The sequence below is a fragment of the Gorilla gorilla genome, chromosome 11, assembly GCF_029281585.2.
Source record: "Gorilla gorilla gorilla isolate KB3781 chromosome 11, NHGRI_mGorGor1-v2.1_pri, whole genome shotgun sequence".
NCBI lineage: Eukaryota > Metazoa > Chordata > Mammalia > Primates > Hominidae > Gorilla > Gorilla gorilla.
The window spans coordinates 64777776-64798331 of record NC_073235.2 but is presented as its reverse complement, the minus strand read 5'-3'; the positions used below and the strand labels follow the sequence as shown (position 1 = coordinate 64798331).

Genomic DNA, 20556 nt, shown 5'->3' with positions numbered 1-20556 from the left:
CATCCCCCCTTTTTTGCCCCTTTTTCTGTTTTTCTGTTTTTTACCAAGTGAGAGGGCTCCCCCTGCCCTCCACAATGTTTCTGATAGCGAAGTTAACAGAGGAGCGACCCCTGCTGGCTGATAACTGCAAATTCAGCAAGGCACATTTGAGATACTCTAAACAGATACAAATAGCCACTAACATACCTTTTTGGTCCCAAACTCTATTTAAGCTTCAGACTGAGGCCCCAGAAAGAAAAACTGGGCCTAAGGAATCCAAAGCCAGGTGACAGGCACAGTATAAATGGGCAGAACCAATTCCTGCCGACCAATTGGGCAGAACCAATTCCTGCCACCCCACGGAAGGAGGCCACGGTTCCTGGAATAAACAGGACCAGGGAACTCAAAGTTTGCCAATAGCAAGGAGAAAGGGAGGCATAGGTGAGGGCAGTTAATTCCCATTCTCCAGGTTTTCCCTACCTCATGGGTACATACCTCATTTGTACCTATGGCTGGCACCTGCCAAGGTCTCTGGGGGTCAGGGATAAGGGGTGGAGAGTGGAGGGAGGACGCTTGCTTTCTCTCTCCATCATACCCCGAGTTTTTTGCGGAAAGAAGGAAAGGAAGGCCAGGTGTGGTGGCTCATGCCTGTAATCCCAGCACTTTGGGAGGCCAAGGCAGGCAGATCACCTGAGGTCAGGAGTTTGAGACCAGCCTGGCCAACATGGTGAAACCTCATGTCTACAAAAAATACAAAAAATTAGTTGGGCATGGTGGGGCTTGCCTGTAGTCCCAGCTACTTGGGAGGTGGAGGCAGGAAAATTGCTGGAACCCAAGAGGCGGAGACTACAGTGAACCAAGATCGTGCCATTGCACTCCAGCCTGGGTGACAGAACAAGATTCCATCTCAAAAAAAAAAAAAAAAAAAAAAGAAAAAAGAAAGAAGGGAAATGAGGGATGCCTCTATTCCCTGTCTTTCAGAATGGGCAACTAGTTCTCTTCACCACCCTCAGCTTATACTCCTCTGGAGTGTATGCTGAACCACTGGGACTACTTTGACCCTCAGAATCTGGAGGAAAAATGCCTTATAGCCCTCTGCACAAAAGTTTGGCCAAATTATGATTTACAGGAAGGACTGGCTTGGCCTCTGGAAGGGACCATTCATTTCAATACCATCTGGCAATTGGAACTTTTCTGTAGACTTGAGGACAGATGGTCTGAGGTCCCATATGTGCAAGCTTTCTATACCTTGTAAGACAATCCAGACCTTTGCTGACAATGTAGGATTGATCCAACCCTTCTGTTTCCTGTCTCAGGGAAGGCTGCAAGGGGCAAGCCCAGCAAACTAAAGACACAAGTCTCAGAGGCACACCCAGCAGAGGAGCCAACTCCCTCAAGCCCTGCTCCTCTGGGTCCACCCCGACCTCCCAATCCAGTTTCAGCCTCTCACTTACCCCCTCCTAGAAATCCTCACCCTAAACAAACCCGTCTTACTCTTGCCTCTCCAATAGATGCCAAGTGAATTTGGGCCCAGTAAGGTCCAGGTCCCCGTCTCCCTACAGGAATTAACGCAAATGAACGGGGACCTTGGCAAGTTTTCAGATGACCCTGATAGACATATAGAGGCTTTCCAGAATTTCACCTAAATATTTGAACTCTCCTGGAGAGATGTTATATTACTTTTGAATCAGACCCTGACAGACACTGAGAAACACGCTGTTCAGCAAGTGCAGACAGATTTGGGGATGAGTTTTGTATCACATATAGTGTCAGGGAAGGGGGCAAACATTATCCAACCGGAAGAGAAGCAGTACCAATGGATGACCCTAAATGGGATCCCAGTGATGACATGGGAAACTGGAAGAGGAAACACTTTCAGGTGTGCATAATGGAGGGCTTATGTAGGACAGGAATTTGATGAAAATCCCACTGCCTTCCTGGAGAGGCCTTGATAAAACACACCTCTCTATCTCCTGATTCAGTCAAGGGGCAACTAATCCTAATGGATAAATTTATTACTCAGTCAGCTCCTGATATCAGGAGAAAGTTGCAGAAATGGGCCCCAGGAGCAGACAGTACATTAGAGGACCTCCTGAAAATGGACACCTTGGTCTTTTTTAATAGAGACAGGGAAGCCCAGGAAGGAGAGAGAAAACACAGGAAAGAGACAGAAGCTTTAGTGGCCACCAGGCAAGCTCACAAACCCCAGAATTCCCAGGGTGCACCTGTTAATTGCTAAGGATATGGCAACAACAGTTAGCTCCCTTCTAAAGTTTAACTGCTCCCATAAGAGGTTTAATTTCTTTCACCAGGCTGAAACAGGTCAGGGTACAATGTTGTTGTTGTTAGTATATTTCATTTCTTATCTCTGCAGTCTTTGGCACAAAATTCTTTCCTTGTGTAATACACATTTAACCCATGCATACTTAACCTTATAGAACTTGTTTTTTTTTCTCCCATGCCTAGAAGCCATCAAACTCCAAATGGTCAGGCAATCGGAGCCTCGGACGATGGCTCTCCTTTGCCAGGAACCCTTAGATAAACCTCTGGGAGGAGTCTGTGCCATTTTTACCAAAACAATGCCCCCTGTCAGCAGGAAGCAGTTAAAACCGGTCATTGTCCATATTCTAACAGCAGTTAGTTGTACCTCTTCGAGGGGATAAATGATATGGAAGTGCTGCGAAGGGAAGAGCGTGGTGTCTGTAAATGATACAGAAAGGGGAAAGGGAAGTGCTGGGTAGAGGAGGGTGTGATCCCTAGCTAGGGCTTTACCCTCACGGACCTAGGTGAGGACAGGCATTTCCTGCCAAATGTTGCATTTCCCAAGACCACCGTAGCCTGCCATGACCCCATCCTGTACCTATAAAAACCTCCAAGACCCCAACAGGCAGACACAGAGGCAGCTGGACTCGAGGGGAGCACATCAGTAGAAAAACACATAGGCGGCTGAAGGTTGAGAGGAACACACCAAAAGGCACCAGCACACTGGCAGGCCACCATCTGGCAGAAGTAGAACGTCGCAGAGTTTGGCTGGGGCAGTTGAGGGGAGCCCAGGCTGCTGAGTGGCCTGATTCCAGGGGAAAACCTTTCCACTCCATCCCCTTCTGACTTCCCCTGAGCTACCTCCACTCAATAAAAGCTTGCACTCATTCTCCAAGCCCAGGTGTGATCCTATTCTTCCAGTATACCAAGTCAAGAACCTGGGATACAGAAAGCCCTCTGTCCTTGAGACAATGTAGAGGGTCTAACTGAGCTTGTTAACACAAGCCACCTACAGACAGCAAAACTAAAAGATCACCCTGTAACACATGCCCACTGAGGCTTCAGAAGATGTAAACATCCACCCCTAGACACTGCCGTGGGTCGGAGCCCCACAGCCTGCCCGTCTGCAGGCTCCCCTAGAGGTTCGAGCAGTGGGGCACTGAAGAAGCGAGCCACACCCCCATCACACACCCTGAGAGGGGGCAAGGGAACTTTTCCCATTGCAATATGAGCAGAGGTGATATACAAATATTTAACAATTTCTATGGGATGGGTATTAAACAATTAGAATAGCCGCTCCCCAATCAAAATGGACACAGACTGGGACATCTAACCCAAACATCACTAGTAGCTAAATGTCAACCATGATTGCAAGATAAAGACAATGGTAGTCTAGTTACATTTGACTGTAGTTTGCTCTTAAGCATTTATTTTAAAATAAAACAATTACGAGGAGGAGCCAAGATGGCCGAATAGGAACAGCTCCGGTCTACAGCTCCCAGCGTGAGCGATGCAGAAGACGGGTGATTTCTGCATTTCCATCTGAGCTTTGAAGAGAGCAGTGGTTCTCCCAGCACGCAGCTAGAGATCTGAGAACGGGCAGACTGCCTCCTCAAGTGGGTCCCTGACCCCTGACCCCCGAGCAGCCTAACTGGGAGGCACCCCCAAGCAGGGGCAGACTGACACCTCACAGGGCCCGGTACTCCAACAGACCTGCAGCTGAGGGTCCTGTCTGTTAGAAGGAAAACTAACAAACAGAAAGGACATCCACACCAAAAACCCATCTGCACCTCACCATCATCAAAGACCAAAAGTAGATAAAACCACAAAGATGGGGGAAAAACAGCAGAAAAACTGGAAACTCTAAAAAGCAGAGCACCTCTCCTCCTCCAAAGGAACGCAGTTCCTCACCAGCAATGGAACAAAGCTGGACGGAGAATGACTTTGACGAGCTGAGAGAAGAAGGCTTCAGAGGATCAAATTACTCCAAGCTATGGGAGGACATTCAAACCAAAGGCAAAGAAGTTGAAAACTTTGAAAAAAATTTAGAAGAATGTATAACTAGAATAACCAATACAGAGAAGTGCCTAAAGGAGCTGATGGAGCTGAAAACCAAGGCTCGAGAACTACGTGAAGAATGCAGAAGCCTGAGGAGCTGATGCGATCAACTGGAAGAAAGGATATCAGCAATGGAAGATGAAAGGAATGAAATGAAGCAAGAAGGGTAGTTTAGAGAAAAAAGAATAAAAAGAAACGAGCAAAGCCTCCAAGAAATATGGGACTATGTGAAAAGACCAAATCTACGTCTGATTGGTGTACCTGAAAGTGACGGGGAGAATGGAACCAAGTTGGAAAACACTCTGCAGGATATTATCCAGGAGAACTTCCCCAATCTAGCAAGGCAGGCCAACATTCAGATTCAGGAAATACAGAGAACGCCACAAAGATACTCCTCGAGAAGAGCAACTCCAAGACACATAATTGTCAGATTCACCAAAGTTGAAATGAAGGAAAAAATGTTAAGGGCAGCCAGAGAGAAAGGTCGGGTTACCCTCAAAGGGAAGCCCATCAGACTAACAGCAGATCTCTCAGCAGAAACTCTACAAGCCAGAAGAGAGTGGGGGCCAATATTCAACATTCTTAAAGAAAAGAATTTTCAACCCAGAATTTCATATCCAGCCAAACTAAGCTTCATAAGTGAAGGAGAAATAAAATATTTTACAGACAAGCAAATGCTGAGAGATTTTGTCACCACCAGGCCTGCCCTAAAAGAGCTCCTGAAGGAAGCGCTAAACATGGAAAGGAACAACCGGTACCAGCTGATGCAAAATCATGCCAAAATGTAAAGACCATCCAGACTAGGAAGAAACTGCACCAACTAACGAGCAAAATAACCAGCCAACATCATAATGACAGGATCAAATTCACACATAACAATATTAACTTTAAATGTAAATGGACTAAATGCTCCAATTAAAAGACACAGACTGGCAAATTGGATAAAGAGTCAAGACCCATCAGTGTGCTGTATTCAGGAAACCCATCTCATGTGCAGAGACACACATAGGCTCAAAATAAAAGGATGGAGGAAGATCTACCAAGCAAATGGAAAACAAAAAAAGGCAGGGGCTGCAATCCTAGTCTCTGATAAAACAGACTTTAAACCAACAAAGATCAAAAGAGACAAAGAAGGCCATTACTTAATGGTAAAGGGATCAATTCAACAAGAAGAGCTAACTATCCTAAATATATATGCACCCAATACAGGAGCACCCAGATTCATAAAGCAAGTCCTGAGTGACCTACAAAGAGACTTAGACTCCCACACATTAATAATGGGAGACTTTAACACCCCACTGTCAACATTAGACAGATCAATGAGACAGAAAGTCAACAAGGATACCCAGGAATTGAACTCAGCTCTGCACCAAGTGGACCTAATAGACATCTACAGGACTCTCCACCCCAAATCAACAGAATACACATTTTTTTCAGCACCACACCACACCTATTCCAAAATTGACTACATACTTGGAAGTAAAGCTCTCCTCAGCAAATGTAAAAGAACAGAAATTATAACAAACTATCTCTCAGACCACAGTGCAATCAAACTAGAACTCAGGATTAAGAATCTCACTCAAAACCGCTCAACTACATGGAAACTGAACAACCTGCTCCTGAATGACTACTGGGTACATAACAAAATGAAGGCAGGAATAAAGATGTTCTTTGAAACCAACAAGAACAAAGACACAACATACCAGAATCTCTGGGACGCATTCAAAGCAGTGTGTAGAGGGAAATTTATAGCACTAAATGCCCACAAGAGAAAGCAGGAAAGATCCAAAATTGACATCCTAACATCACAATTAAAAGAACTAGAAAAGCAAGAGCAAACACATTCAAAAGCTAGCAGAAGGCAAGAAATAACTAAAATCAGAGCAGAACTGAAGGAAATAGAGACACAAAAAACCCTTCAAAAAATTCATGAATCCAGGAGCTGGTTTTTTGAAAGGATCAACAAAATTGATAGACCGCTAGCAAGACTAATAAAGAAAAAAAGAGAGAAGAATCAAATAGACGCAATAAAAAATGATAAAGGGGATATCACCACCGATCCCACAGAAATACAAACTACCATCAGAGAATACTACAAACACCTCTATGCAAATAAACTAGAAAATCTAGAAGAAATGGATAAATTCCTCGACACATACACTCTCCCAAGACTAAATCAGGAAGAAGTTGAATCTCTGAATAGACCAATAACAGGCTCTGAAATTGTGGCAATAATCAGTAGCTTACCAACCAAAAAGAGTCCAGGACCAGATGGATTCACAGCCGAATTCTACCAGAGGTACAAGGAGGAACTGGTACCATTCCTTCTGAAACTATTCCAGTCAATAGAAAAAGAGGGAATCCTCCCTAACTCATTTTATGAGGCCAGCATCATCCTAATACCAAAGCCGGGCAGAGACACAACCAAAAAAGAGAATTTTAGACCAATATCCTTGATGAACATTGATGCAAAAATCCTCAATAAAATACTGGCAAACTGAATCCAGCAGCACATCAGAAAGCTTATCCACCATGATCAAGTGGGCTTCATCCCTGGGATGCAAGACTGGTTCAATATATGCAAATCAATAAATGTAATCCAGCATATAAACAGAACCAAAGACAATAACCACATGATTATCTCAATAGATGCAGAAAAGCCCTTTGACAAAATTCAACAACGCTTCATGCTAAAAACTCTCAATAAATTAGGTATTGATGGGCCATATTTCAAAATAATAAGAGCTATCTATGACAAACCCACAGCCAATATCATACTGAATGGGCAAAAACTGGAAGCATTCCCTTTGTAAACTGGCACAAGACAGGGATGCCCTCTCTCACCACTCCTACTCAACATAGTGTTGGAAGTTCTGGCCAGGACCATTAGGCAGGAGAAGGAAATAAAAGGTATTCAATTAGGAAAAGAGGAAGTCAAATTGTCCCTGTTTGCAGACGACATGATTGTATATATAGAAAACCCCATTGTCTCAGCCCAAAATCTCCTTAAGCTGATAAGCAACTTCAGCAAAGTCTCAGGATACAAAATCAATGTACAAAAATCACAAGCATTCTTATACACCAACAACAGACAAACAGAGAGCCAAATCATGAGTGAACTCCCATTCACAATTGCTTCAAAGAGAATAAAATACCTGGGAATCCAACTTACAAGGGATGTGAAGGACCTCTTCAAGGAGAACTACAAACCACTGCTCAAGGAAATAAAAGAGGATACAAACAAATGGAAGAACATTCCATGATCATGGGTAGGAAGAATCAATATCGTGAAAATGGCCATACTGCCCAAGGTAATTTACAGATTCAATGCCATCCCCATCAAGCTACCAATGACTTTCTTCACAGAATTGGAAAAAACTACTTTAAAGTTCACATGGAACCAAAAAAGAGCTCGCATCGCCAAGTCAATTCTAAGCCAAAAGAACAAAGCTGGAGGCATCACCCTACCTGACTTCAAACAATACTACAAGGCTACAGTAACCAAAACAGCATGGTACTGGTACCAAAACAGAGATACAGATCAATGGAACAGAACAGAGCCCTCAGAAATAACGCCACATATCTACAACTATCTGATCTTTGACAAACCTGAGAAAAACAAGCAATGGGGAAAGTATTCCCTATTTAATAAATGGTGCTGGGAAAACTGGCTAGCCATATGTAGAAAGCTGAAACTGGGTTCCTTCCTTACACCTTATACAAAAATCAATTCAAGATGGATTAAAGACTTAAATGTTAGACCTAAAACCATAAAAACCCTAGAAGAAAACCTAGGCATTACCATTCAGGACATACGCATGGGCAAGGACTTCCATGTCTAAAACACCAAAAGCAATGGCAACAAAAGCCAAAATTGACAAATAGGATCTAATTAAACTAAAGAGCTTCTGCACAGCAAAAGAAACTACCATCAGAGTGAACAGGCAACCTACAAAATGGGAGAAAATTTTCGCAACCTACTCACCTGACAAAGGGCTAATATCCAGAATCTACAATGAACTCCAACAAATTTACAAGAAAAAAACAAACAACCCCATCAAAAAGTGGGTGAAGGACATGAACAGACACTTCTCAAAAGAAGACATTTATGCAGCCAAAAAACACATGAAAAAATGCTCACCATCACTGGCCATCAGAGAAATGCAAATCAAAATCACAATGAGATACCATCTCACACCAGTTAGAATGGCAATCATTAAAAAGTCAGGAAACAACAGGTGATGGAGAGGATGTGGAGAAATAGGAACACTTTTGCACTGTTGGTGGGACTGTAAACTAGTTCAACCATTGTGGAAGTCAGTGTGGCGATTCCTCAGGGATCTAGAACTAGAAATACCATTTGATCCAGCCATCCCATTACTGGGTATATATTCAAAGGACTATAAATCTTGCTGCTATAAAGACACATGCACACGTATGTTTACTGCGGCATTATTCACAATAGCAAAGACTTGGAACCAACCCAAATGTCCAACAATGATAGACTGGATTAAGAAAATGTGGCACACATACACCATGGAATACTATGCAGCCATAAAAAATGATGAGTTCATGTCCTTTGTAGGGAAATGGATGAAATTGGAAATCATCATTCTCAGTAAACTCGCAAGAACAAAAAACCAAACACTGCATATTCTCACTCATAGGTGGGAATTGAACAATGAGAACACATGGACACAGGAAGGAGAACATCACACTCTGGGAACTGTTGTGGGGTGGGGGGGAGGGGGGAGGGATAGCATTAGGAGATATACCTAATGCTAGATGATGAGTTAGTGGGTGCAGCGCACCAGCATGGCACATGTATACATATGTAACTAACCTGCACATTGTGCACATGTACCCTAAAACTTAAAGTATAATAATAAAAAATAAATAAATAAATACGTAAAGTAAAATAAAACAATTACAATCTAGCCTTTGAGGTAAAAGTACTGTTTTTCACAAAAACATTTGCAGGTAACTGTTTTTGAAAAGACTTTAAGCTATGGAAGGAGTACTTGAAAAATGAATGTTCCAAAACTTATCTATTGATACGTGACTTTCATTTTTTGCCAAAACTGCTATGTAGAAAAGTTTTTATACGTGAAAACTTAAAACCAGAATTTTAATTGAATTGGTGAAAGTGATTAGGAAATTATTATCAAGATTTAGTGAACTTAGCCATAATTTTTTTTCTATTTTAGGCTTACTACTATTTTTGAAATAAAAAGCTACGACAGTATCCTTTTAATAAACTTTCCTGCTAAATCAGCCTATCAGTTTCAGTTAAATGGCAGAAAGTCTTGCTTAAAGTCTCAGTTAAATGGCTAGCTATTATATAGTGTTTATATGTATGTGTATATATATATATATGTAACTAAATTTTTCCTTTATAAATTATGCATTCTTTGAAGACTAGCACCGCACCATCTCTTCTTTAATTTTTATGTAAGCATAGTGGGCTGGAGTCACATATTGGGCACATCAACATGCCAGGCTGGTGCTAGTGTGTTACAGTCTATCCTTAGAACAAACTTATGACATGATACCAGAATCTTTCCATTTTACAACTGATGTATTTGAGGTGATTTTTCAAAGCACAGCAATTAAGAAATAGTATTGAGATGTGAACCCAGACAGCCTGAACTCAGAGTCTCTGTGCTTAACCATACCCCACACTGCCAGGTTAAGAGCATCTAACACTTTAAATTACACAAAGCAGGCTCATTATTGATACAAATGAGCAAACAAGTAAAGGAACAGAACAACAATTCCAGGGTTTCTCACTAAACTGAAATTATTGTCATTTTCTTTGAAAAAGACATTATTGCTATGCATGGTAGTTAAATTGTAGTGGCAGCTCATATTGTTACTACTTCTTAAAAACTCAAATGAAAAGTTGCATAACAATGGGAAAATACATAGTTCAGCAGGATCTCCTGCCTCAAAAGAGAAAGGAAAAAGAAACTTACATTTGGGAACTGGTGAAGAGGATTAAAATGAAATCTAGTAGAAGAAACTTGACAGAGGAAAACAATTAATTACTCAAGTGAAAAACAGAAAATAAACTAAATCATGAAGCAAAAAATATAGATGAAAAAGGATACATTGTGAGAGATTGTGTCTTGGCTTTTGTTTCCCTAACCTCCTTTCTCCAAAAAGGGTCCCATCAAGACTATGGGAGATTCCTAAAAAAGAAGTCCCTTCCACCCACACCTAATCCTCATCACTCAGACCTCATCCAGCAGAGTGACTCCTACTTGTGAGAAAATATGAATTGTTATTGTTGGGTATTATGTGATGCTAATAGGGTTAGATGAGGATGACTATTTGGGAAATCAACCTGTGAAACTGTAATATACATTATTATGTAGATTTACTATGGTCTTCATGGCATTTATCCTCACCTGCACATTGCGTATTTTTTAGTCATTGCTTACCATCTATCTTCCCACTCCCATTAGAATGTGAACTCCATAAAAGTAGGAGCTTTGTTAATTTTATTAACTGCACCTAGATCAGTGCTGGTCATGTAATAGATACTTAATAAACATATTTTAAATGACTGGATGATACAATGAATGATATAATTTGAATGCCAAATATTTAAATATCTTTGGTTTAAATGTTTATTATTTGAGAACAGGTCAAATACCAAACATTTGATCCTTTCTCTTCCAGAGCAACAATTAAGTGGTATGAAGAAAATAACATTAACTGGTTCCCCATATTCAGTCAGCAACCCCTTCTCATTCCCCCATGTTTGAAACCAAGAAACAGAAGGATAAGTGCCAGGAGAAAGAATGTTTTTTGGTTCGTTAGTTTGTGCTTTAACATGTTGAATAAAATCCACTGGCAGCTGGGGGATAGGAGTATGTTTTTGCAATAGCTTTAAAAGATATTTTCATAGACCCAATACTTAAAATTAATAATTTGAGTGCTTTTGTAGAAACATCTAATTGGATTATCCTCTATCTGGGTACAAGGTCATCTCCCAAAATTAAGTGAAAAAGGAGTAGGGTTCTGTGAAGAAACAGAAAAGAACAGTATAAATCAGGCCTACCTGCAAGCCCAAGGTTTCATTTACTTCAACTTTCAGTGTATTTGACATTATGCCAGCTGCTATGGTCAACTCAAATACAACTCCCAGGAGAGATGTCATCAAGAGCCCACCAGTTGTGAGTAGTGTACTAGTTACTATGTAAATATATCCCTTCTTCAAGCAGCTTACAATCCTTCAGGGGTAGAAAAAGCCTTGCTACGTAAGATAATTAGAGAATAAAATAAGACACGTTACCATAAAGTGCTCATTTGGATATTTTGTATGCCTCTAGTAAACACTCACCAAGACTCTGTACTTCTATTATCCTGTTCAAAGCACTATCAGGTTTTCCTGGCCTACACAGACTTTATTGAATGTACTTTGCTAACAGATTATTTTTCCTAAATATGTCTCTTTGATAACCTAAATGATCTCTCCATCCTTTATATAATTCTGGACCATGAGGTTCTAGTTATGGTGCGTATGTGCCTACCACCCACAGTCACATGTGGCTACAGAATGCCTTCAGAATGAGTAGTAACCTTAAGGACTCACATTTATGTGGCTTCTGTACCAAAATGAAGCTGCCATTTTTCAGTGTGAATATGTTTTTTTTCTCTCATGACATAGACAAATGTTGATGTTTACTACAAGTTGGTACATTAGTTGCTAATTAAGTTCCTAGCTGCTCCAGCCAAAACTTGCTGTATTGAATCCAAGAAAAGAATGGCAGCTATATCAAAAATAAGTTGTTGGGGGATTTTTTTGTTTTGTTTTATTAAAGGAAAGTTGTATATTAAAGAATATAGGGAACTTACAAGCTGGGATCTAGGAAACTTTAAGTCTTGGCTTCCTTCTAAGCTGAGTTGGTGGTTCAAGTCCATCCACATCTGTTACCAGGTCCTGGTCAAAGCTGCATAAATACCAGCAATCTAAATATGAGGCAGTAAAGTTAACTGTTTATTGTTACTCACTTTTTCGAACCCACCTCCAAATTCCCAGGGAAACAAGTTAGTGTTTGGGAACCCACAGGAGGTCAGGTTTATTTTAGGAAGGACTTCCTCCTGGCTTCTCCACATCTCTGCAAAGATGTCTTCTGAGCTTCATCTCTCACCTGTCCCTCGCAGTCTCACCACCCTCAGCCAGGCCTGCCTGCATTCACCAGCCGAGGGTAACTCCCTGTTCACGTCCGGGTCTGTGGCAGTTTCTGTTCACTTCCCCTTTGGAAAGTCCCAAATCACATGCTTTTATGCCCTGCACATTTTGGCCTACAAAGGACCTTATTGTTAAGGCAGAACCCGCTGGGAAAACAAAATATCCGCCGGAGGAGCTTTGCTAGAGCGTTGGTCTTGGTGTCAGAGAGAATTCGCTTTCCTTTTCTGTTTCCCGCGGTGTCCTTAACCAAAGGCCTCCTCTCTTCACCCGCCCCGACCAAAAGGTGGCGTCTCCCTGAGGAAACTCCCTCCCCGCCAGGCAGATTACGTTTACAAAGTCCTGAGAAGAGAATCGAAACAGAAACCAAAGTCAGGCAAACTCTGTAAGAACTGCCTGACAGAAAGCTGGACTCAAAGCTCCCACCCGAGTGTGCAGCAGGATCGCCCCGGTCCGGGACCCCAGGCGCACACCGCAGAGTCCAAAGTGCCGCGCCCGCCGGCCGCACCTGCCTGCCGCGGCCCCGCGCGCCGCCCCGCTGCCCACCTGCCCGCCTGCCCACCTGCCCAGGTGCGAGTGCAGCCCCGCGCGCCGGCCTGAGAGCCCTGTGGACAACCTCGTCATTGTCAGGCACAGACCGGTAGACCCTGCTTCTCTAAGTGGGCAGCGGACAGCGGCACGCACATTTCACCTGTCCCGCAGAGAACAGCACCATCTGCTTGGGAGAACCCTCTCCCTTCTCTGAGAAAGAAAGATGTCGAATGGGTACTCCACAGACGAGAATTTCCGCTATCTCATCTCGTGCTTCAGGGCCAGGGTGAAAATGTACATCCAGGTGGAGCCTGTGCTGGACTACCTGACCTTTCTGCCTGCAGAGGTGAAGGAGCAGATTCAGAGGACAGTCGCCACCTCCGGGAACATGCAGGCAGTTGAACTGCTGCTGAGTACCTTGGAGAAGGGAGTCTGGCACCTTGGTTGGACTCGGGAATTCGTGGAGGCCCTCCGGAGAACCGGCAGCCCTCTGGCCGCCCGCTACATGAACCCTGAGCTCACGGACTTGCCCTCTCCATCGTTTGAGAACGCTCATGATGAATATCTCCAACTGCTGAACCTCCTTCAGCCCACTCTGGTGGACAAGCTTCTAGTTAGAGACGTCTTGGATAAGTGCATGGAGGAGGAACTGTTGACAATTGAAGACAGAAACCGGGTAGGTGTCTGTTCAGATGGAGCTAGCCTTTTAGGCAGATTTTGCAAAGCAGGCTTCCTTGTGCGTTTGCCCCTTTCCAAATGTGCTTGACATCTTTGGGCAAATCCAGTTTCTTCCTTTGAGAAGACAACATCTAGGCACTTTAAGACAATTTTGAAAATATAAACACAAAAGAACTACTTTTCTAATCTTTTCACTGAAGTAAAAAGGAGTTAACTCTAGAATCGTAATGTGTATTAACAGGTAACTTTTATTGAACACTTACTATGTGCAGTTGGTATCATTTTCAAAATGTATTACTACAGTTCATGTTCAGAGTAACCCACTGAGGCTCCTAATGTTATTAACTCCATTTTACAGATGAGAAACCTGAGGCAGGTTAAATAATTTGTCCAAGGTCTCCTAGGAAAAACAGTGGCAGAGCTAAGAATTTAGCTCGTGATAGTGTTGAATGTTTTTCTTATTTAATGTAGTTCCATGGAGCAGGGGTTAGTAAACTACGGCCCATGGGCTAAATCAAGCCTGCTACTGTTTTCTTCAGGCCCACAGGCTAAGAATGGTCTTCAGATTTTTCCATTTTTAATTTTCAGTGTTCATAAAGTTTTATTGGAACACAGTCATGCTCGTTTGTTTACATATTGCTCGTGGCTGCTTTTCTACTCCAAAGGCAATTGGATGGAGACTGTGTGCCCTTAAAGCCAAAAATATTTATTATCTGGCATTTTAGAGAAAAAGTTTTCCAATCTTTGCCCTACATTACACTTTGTGCCATTTAGTCTTAGCCCAAATGGGTAAATTGCAATCACACACACACACACACACACACACACACACACACCCTTTTTCTTTAATCAAAGTTTCAACATTCTTTGAGAATCAAAATTTAGAAACAATTCATTGAAAGAATGTGTTGCTAGTTTCAGTTTTTCATGTTAGTGAAGAAACTCATTTTTCTTAAGGTAGCATTTTGACAGGGCGAATTTTACTGATGACTTTACATTGAATGTGATATGAATTATTTTTTGATAAGTGAAGATGTACTGTGATGTGTATAAATGCTGACCTGTTTGAATCTGACTTATTCAGGCTCGTAAGTCAAAAGTCTTGTTTTGGAAGACATGTAGACAAATAAAGCCATGACTAAAAGTCAAAGGCTTTGTCTACACCACTCTATGATTTTCACATGGTTTTTTTCTCTCTCTCTCTCTTTTGGGTCATCCATTGTTTGTATATTCATACAAACTTCTGGGCATTTGATTGATTTGCTATAGCCTATGATGCAATTTAGTCTTTAGTGAATAAAGTTAGTGATCTTTTGTAGACTTGACAGACACAGGGCCTGTCCAAAGACCCAAACATGCATCTAATTTTGATGGCCAGTTTTCCCAACAAGTAAATTACTTTGCACTGTTGTCTGTAATGTTTATGTCGTTTTGTGTATTGAGAACCAGCTAGAACGCATTATAGTAGTCCAGCTGGATATGACAAATGTGTACATCACTGTGGCAGAATCTTAATTTGGAAGAAAGTATGCAGCCTTCAAGCCAGCTGGAGATGGAAGATGGCATTTCCAGCCACAGTAGCTGTTAGAAGTCCAGAAGCAACAGAGTCCAGTAACACCACAAAGCTGTTTATGTTTGGTGGGTATGATGTCCCGATTGCCAGCGAAACAGCACTTCTCCCTATTTACTCTAAATACTTCTGCCTATCAGCATCACTTTTGTCTTGCCTGGATTGAATTTCCGCCAGCTAGATTTTATCCAAGTTCTTGATTCTGGCAAGCTTGGAGGCAGCTAGCAGTAATGCAAGGGATTTGACACAAAGAAGATATAGAGTAACGGGACTTTTGTGTACTGGTAGCAGTTAAGGCCAAAACAACCCAAATTCTCCCTCTGATTCACATTTCAAAGGAGGCCCCAAAAGACTGAGCAGCTATAAATTTGAGGCTCTCTAGGAAGCAATAGTTTCTCTGTGAGAGTGTGGAATAATTTTTGTGTGCGTCATTTACATGTATTATCAGTTCCAAAACTAAGATATGGTGAACAATGAGACGGAAGCATTATGTTTGGAAGAATAATCTATATTGAGGTGGTGGTCATTGACGAATGTTTATCTTACAGCAGCAAAGTGTGATAAGACTATAGAAGGGGAACACATGGATTTGAGGTCCATCTTGGCTTCTTACTATATGCGTTACTTTGGGCCAAATTACTTAAGTTCCCTGATGCTACATTTACCTGTGAAAATGGACATCATAAAATTTCTCACAGTATTTTAGTCAACATCAAATCAGAAATAGTGTTTATGAAAAAGCTTATAAATCAGAGCTATTTGATATGATAATGGTGTTGACTTTTGTTACCATTCATCTGGTTACATTTCTGTGTAAATTTAAGTTTGAGAGATTGAGGTAAATTCCCCATGTCGCAATTGAGATATACTTCTTAAAGTCCCTAGATTATACTGATTTGAAAAAGAAATTACCTCTTTCATCCCAGAACCTAACCAGGATTAGGTATAGGGTTGGTGTTTAATAAGCATTGATTACTTGATTGATAGACTAATTGAATTTATTTCTGAAAGTGTCTGGAATAAGCGTTGAAAACACATGACGTATTGAATTGTGTTGCCAGGCGTTAGAGAATGGATGAATGATGAAAGTAAGATTTCCAAATTTGCTTTTTTGAAGGCTTAAAACAGCATTTAACTAAGTAATCAAGACTTCTATAAAATGGTCTTGTATTTTCATTCTTTTTCTGTTTCCCCATAGACATTTTCTACTTGATCTATTATTTTAATTTAGGATTCCCACCCCATTTCCTAGCCCCTGCCCCTAATTACAGCAGGCCTTCTGAAAATGACTTTATACATAGGTTTGTGTCCAGCAAGTATCCAAAAACTTATTCATTCATTCATTCAGTCATTCAGTTTGAATTTATTGAGTGGCATCTTTGTGCCAGATGCCATGCTAGTGGTGAAAAGATAGGAGAAAAACACAGAGACTGTTTTGTCCTTTCGTGAAGTTGTGTTGTAGTGTTAATTAGTGTTGATAAAAGAATGTCTACTGTAGGCCGGTCATGGTGGCTTACGCCTGTAATCCCAGCACTTTGGGAGGCCGAGGCGGGTGGCTCTCGAGGTCAGGAGATGGAGACCATACTGGCTAACACGGTAAAACTCCGTCTCTACTAAAAATACAAAAAAATTAGCCAGGTGTGGTGGTGGGAGCCTGTAGTCCCAGTTACTCGGGAGGCTGAGGCAGGAGAATGGCTTGAACCTGGGAGGCGGAGCTTGCAGTGAGCCGAGATGGCACCACTGCACTCCACCCTGGTGACGGAGTGAGACTCCATCTAATAAGAAAGAGAGAAAGAAAGAAAGAAAGAAAGAAAGAAAGAAAGAAAGAAAGAAAGAAAGAAAGGAAGGAAGGAAGGAAGGAAGGAAGGAAGGAAGGAAAGAAGGAAAGAAAGAAAGAAGAATGTCTACTGTATACAAGGGACTATTCTAAATACTAGAGTTTCAGCAATAAATATATGCCATTTTATCAATCATTATAATAAAGCAATCCTTAATGGTAAGGGGGTACCCCTGTACTGCCTTGCTCCTCTTTTAGGATGCTAAGTTACAATTTGGTATTGTTACAACTTAGTTATAACTAAGTTACAACTTGGCACACCCATCAATTTAGGCAGTCATGAACTCTGGGAACGAAAGTGATCATATAAACATTTCCATAGTGTCTTAATAATCAAGCTGAACAGCTAAAGAGAGGTGCATGTTTCATCCCTGGCCAGTTCAGAACACAATGCATCTGTAGTCCTGGAGACTCCACACACCTTCCATTTACACAGAAGAACCAGAGATGCTATGACTAGTCCACCTAAAAACAGTCCAGTTCTCCCAACATAAAGTTGAGCACCCAAGTCAATCTCCCCAGGAACATTGTATTGTCTGGCAAATTAGGAAAGATAAGAATTTCATCTGCAAAAAAAAAAAGTATGAATAAGAAATTAGCTATGTCAATGTGACAATAAATATTCATTGGGTTAAGACATTAACTTTTTGTGGGAAACTGGTTCTTTAAAATTCTTTATTTTTAACATACAGGTTTTGCCTCCTGATTTACTTTTATCTGAGAGTTGAACTCTGCTGGGTTAAAAAAATCACCATTATATTTAAATAGCTATCTATTATTATAAAGGGAAGAAAACATTTTCATTAAACTGTACAATTGTGTTGGTAAGCCAGTGCTTTATGGAAATGTCATTGGCTTCTTCACTGATTTCTGCTGGAGAGAAAAAACATATCAAAGAATTTAGAATATGAAAGCATTGAGTTGTATTATCCCCAAATTAATTTTATTTCATATTTCATAAATTAGTTAACAATGTATTAATAGACTACATAGTGAAAACATCCATCCATTTTTAACTTCACAGAGAAAACTTCGAGTGGGGGAGGGGCACGGGTGAGAATTGTTTTATGACTTGTTGCAGTCTCAAATCTAAATAGTCACCTCCCACGAATTTCTGTAATTGTGTTTACATATTGGGGTCAATATCTTTACAATGTTTTAGGAGAACAGATTAAATTTTTAAAATTATATAATTGCTTCAAAGGAAGCTGATGTACTTTCCAGCACCAAAACTGAGAAGATTTCTTAAAAATTCAGCATCTTGATGAGGCTGCTAAAATTGCACAGATATATGTAGTTCCACATTCAAATTGTAAGAATATGTTTAGGAAATAATGACATCATGATCCTTATATGCTTGGACTCAATAACGGCAAAGAAAGCTTGACAAATATGATTCCACAGTAAAAGTTGACTTAATAGAATAGTGGTTGAAGAAAATTTTGTGGATAGAATATGCTTAGGGATTTTTAATAACAGCATTTGTTGCCTCACTGGTTCTTTTTAAGGAAATCCTTCCTGATTGCTTCAGTCAAATATATTTAAAGCTGATTAAAGGATGGGGTAATAAAATATGAGAATGGCTGAGTTAAAAGAAGACACTGAAACCAGTCTTATTTACATCTATAGCAATTACTTGTTAAATTAGCAGATGATAATAAAGATGTTACAACACCAGGGAAGCCAAATAATTTCCATTAGGAGACTAAGAGAGCTAGAAAAAAATGGTAAAAAATGAGCAAAAATCAGCTTAGAAAATGTTGTGGGTGACATGGACTGAATTCACTTGAAATTTACTGAGTTCAAATAGTTATTTTTAACCACTTCTTGCCAGAAAATGAACTTAAAATTGGAGAAAATTATAAGCTATAATTATAGTTCAAGAAGGCAGGATTCAGCCTCTAAATTCTACTGCCTGGGATCAAATTCTACTTCTGCCACTTACTCACTTTGTGACCTCAGAGAGGTACCTAAACATCTCTGTGCCTCGGATTTCTGATCTGTAAATAAGTTAATATTGGTACCTATTTCTGGGCTGCTGGGTTAATATATTCAAGTTCCCTAGAACAGCATGCTTAACTACTAGATGCTAATACGGAAATATCCCTTGGGTAGAGACCAGGCTGTATGTGCTTGTGCAGGTGAGGTGTTTGTAATGATAACTCTTCCCAATCATCCATAATAATTCTAACACTGAATTAGTGCCAGAGATTGTTCCAAAAATGTTAACAAATTTCTGACATAAAAGGTTATGGAATATATTTATAGAACTAGAAAATACATAAATTTGTAGGAAAGAACTAAACAATCCAAATGATACATGTGGAAGATTGGCAAATGTTGAGAAGGACCTTTGATAATATCAAAGTCAATATTTCTTATCTGGGAGGTTGATAGAATCACATGAGATGTTTTACTTTTTCTTTAATATCTGAGTTCCTAACATAGACAAAATAAATCATAATCTTTTAGGGGTGTTTCCTAGACATCAGTATTTTTTAAGGCTTTACGGTTGTTTCTAACGTGCAGCTAAGATATAGAAACTCTGAAATTTCTTTTCAGCTGCCTTGTTTACCACATATTGTAACCGAGGTCTAGGGAGATGAAGTAAATTGCCTAATGCCACAGAAAGCTAATGATGTCCTGCCTAACTTCTTTCATGTCTAAACATGGCTTGAGTTACTCTTTCCTCCAAATCCTTATTGCTATATTAGGACCTAGGGAAATGCACTGTGACAATGATTACACAAAAGATCCACATTTAAAAGAAATTTACTAATCTAAAAGAGAAAATAAATGAAGGCTAAAGACTCTAATGAATGGATATAAAAATAATTCTGCCCCATATTTCCAAAAAAAGATATAAAAATAAATTTCTCATAACATTAAATAAACACAAATTTGAGAAAAATTGATTATAGTAATAATCAACTATGCAAATATTACATAGGAAAAAATATAAATCTGCAGTAGTAATTACTTATTTCATAATGATAATCATGAAGAAAGAAGAATGAGATAAGAAATGTTTGATTTCCCATTTACAGACTCCATAGATTGAAAAAATATAGCCAGCCCTAGATATACAGAAAGAAATTGGTGAAAATAGACATAACATGGCTGCAGACTAAAGATACTTTCTCTTCTACCCTTTATTCAGGAATGGCTGAGGTAAAATTTATTTTCTAGGTGTCAGGTTTGAATAATTCAATAGCTTTTAAAAAAAATGGTTCATATTTAAAAGGACACTTGGTCCAGAGATTTTTGTTGTTGTTGTTGTTGTTGTTCCGGAGATTTTTTCCCCGGCCGACTTCAGAATTGCTACAGGTAACATTGCGATTTTCTTCAATGTTTCAATATAAGCCTTTATTTATACTTATGCTTAATTGCTCAGTTTTTCTAAAGGGTATTTCCTGTTTAAGGTTATTCAGAAGATGTTTGATC

The 20556-nt window shown here is 40.3% G+C and overlaps 2 protein-coding genes across 9 annotated transcripts in view; one reads left to right on the top strand and one right to left on the bottom strand.

Annotated features, from left to right (window-relative positions):
• The window catches only part of GCA (grancalcin), a 49842-nt gene extending 36896 nt beyond the window's left edge, over positions 1 to 12946 (bottom strand). Inside the window, exons 1-2 of one of the 8 annotated variants that reach the window (XM_055379107.2) lie at positions 12459 to 12795; positions 12163 to 12276 (exon numbers count right to left, since the gene is read on the bottom strand). In XM_055379107.2, coding sequence (XP_055235082.1) covers positions 12163 to 12234 — 72 coding nt within the window. In that variant the 5' untranslated portion in view covers positions 12235 to 12276; positions 12459 to 12795. Of the gene's footprint in view, positions 1 to 11365; positions 11574 to 12162; positions 12287 to 12318 lie in introns of those variants that run through there. The other 7 variants (XM_055379106.2, XM_019022601.2, XM_063694938.1 and 4 more) reach the window with 7 other exon arrangements.
• Positions 12947 to 13033: 87 nt separating this feature from the next.
• The window catches only part of IFIH1 (interferon induced with helicase C domain 1), a 51406-nt gene continuing 43883 nt past the window's right edge, over positions 13034 to 20556 (top strand). Inside the window, exon 1 of the mRNA XM_004032711.5 lies at positions 13034 to 13703. Within this exon, the coding sequence (XP_004032759.2) occupies positions 13251 to 13703 (453 nt within the window). The 5' untranslated portion in view covers positions 13034 to 13250. The remainder of the gene's footprint in view (positions 13704 to 20556) is intronic.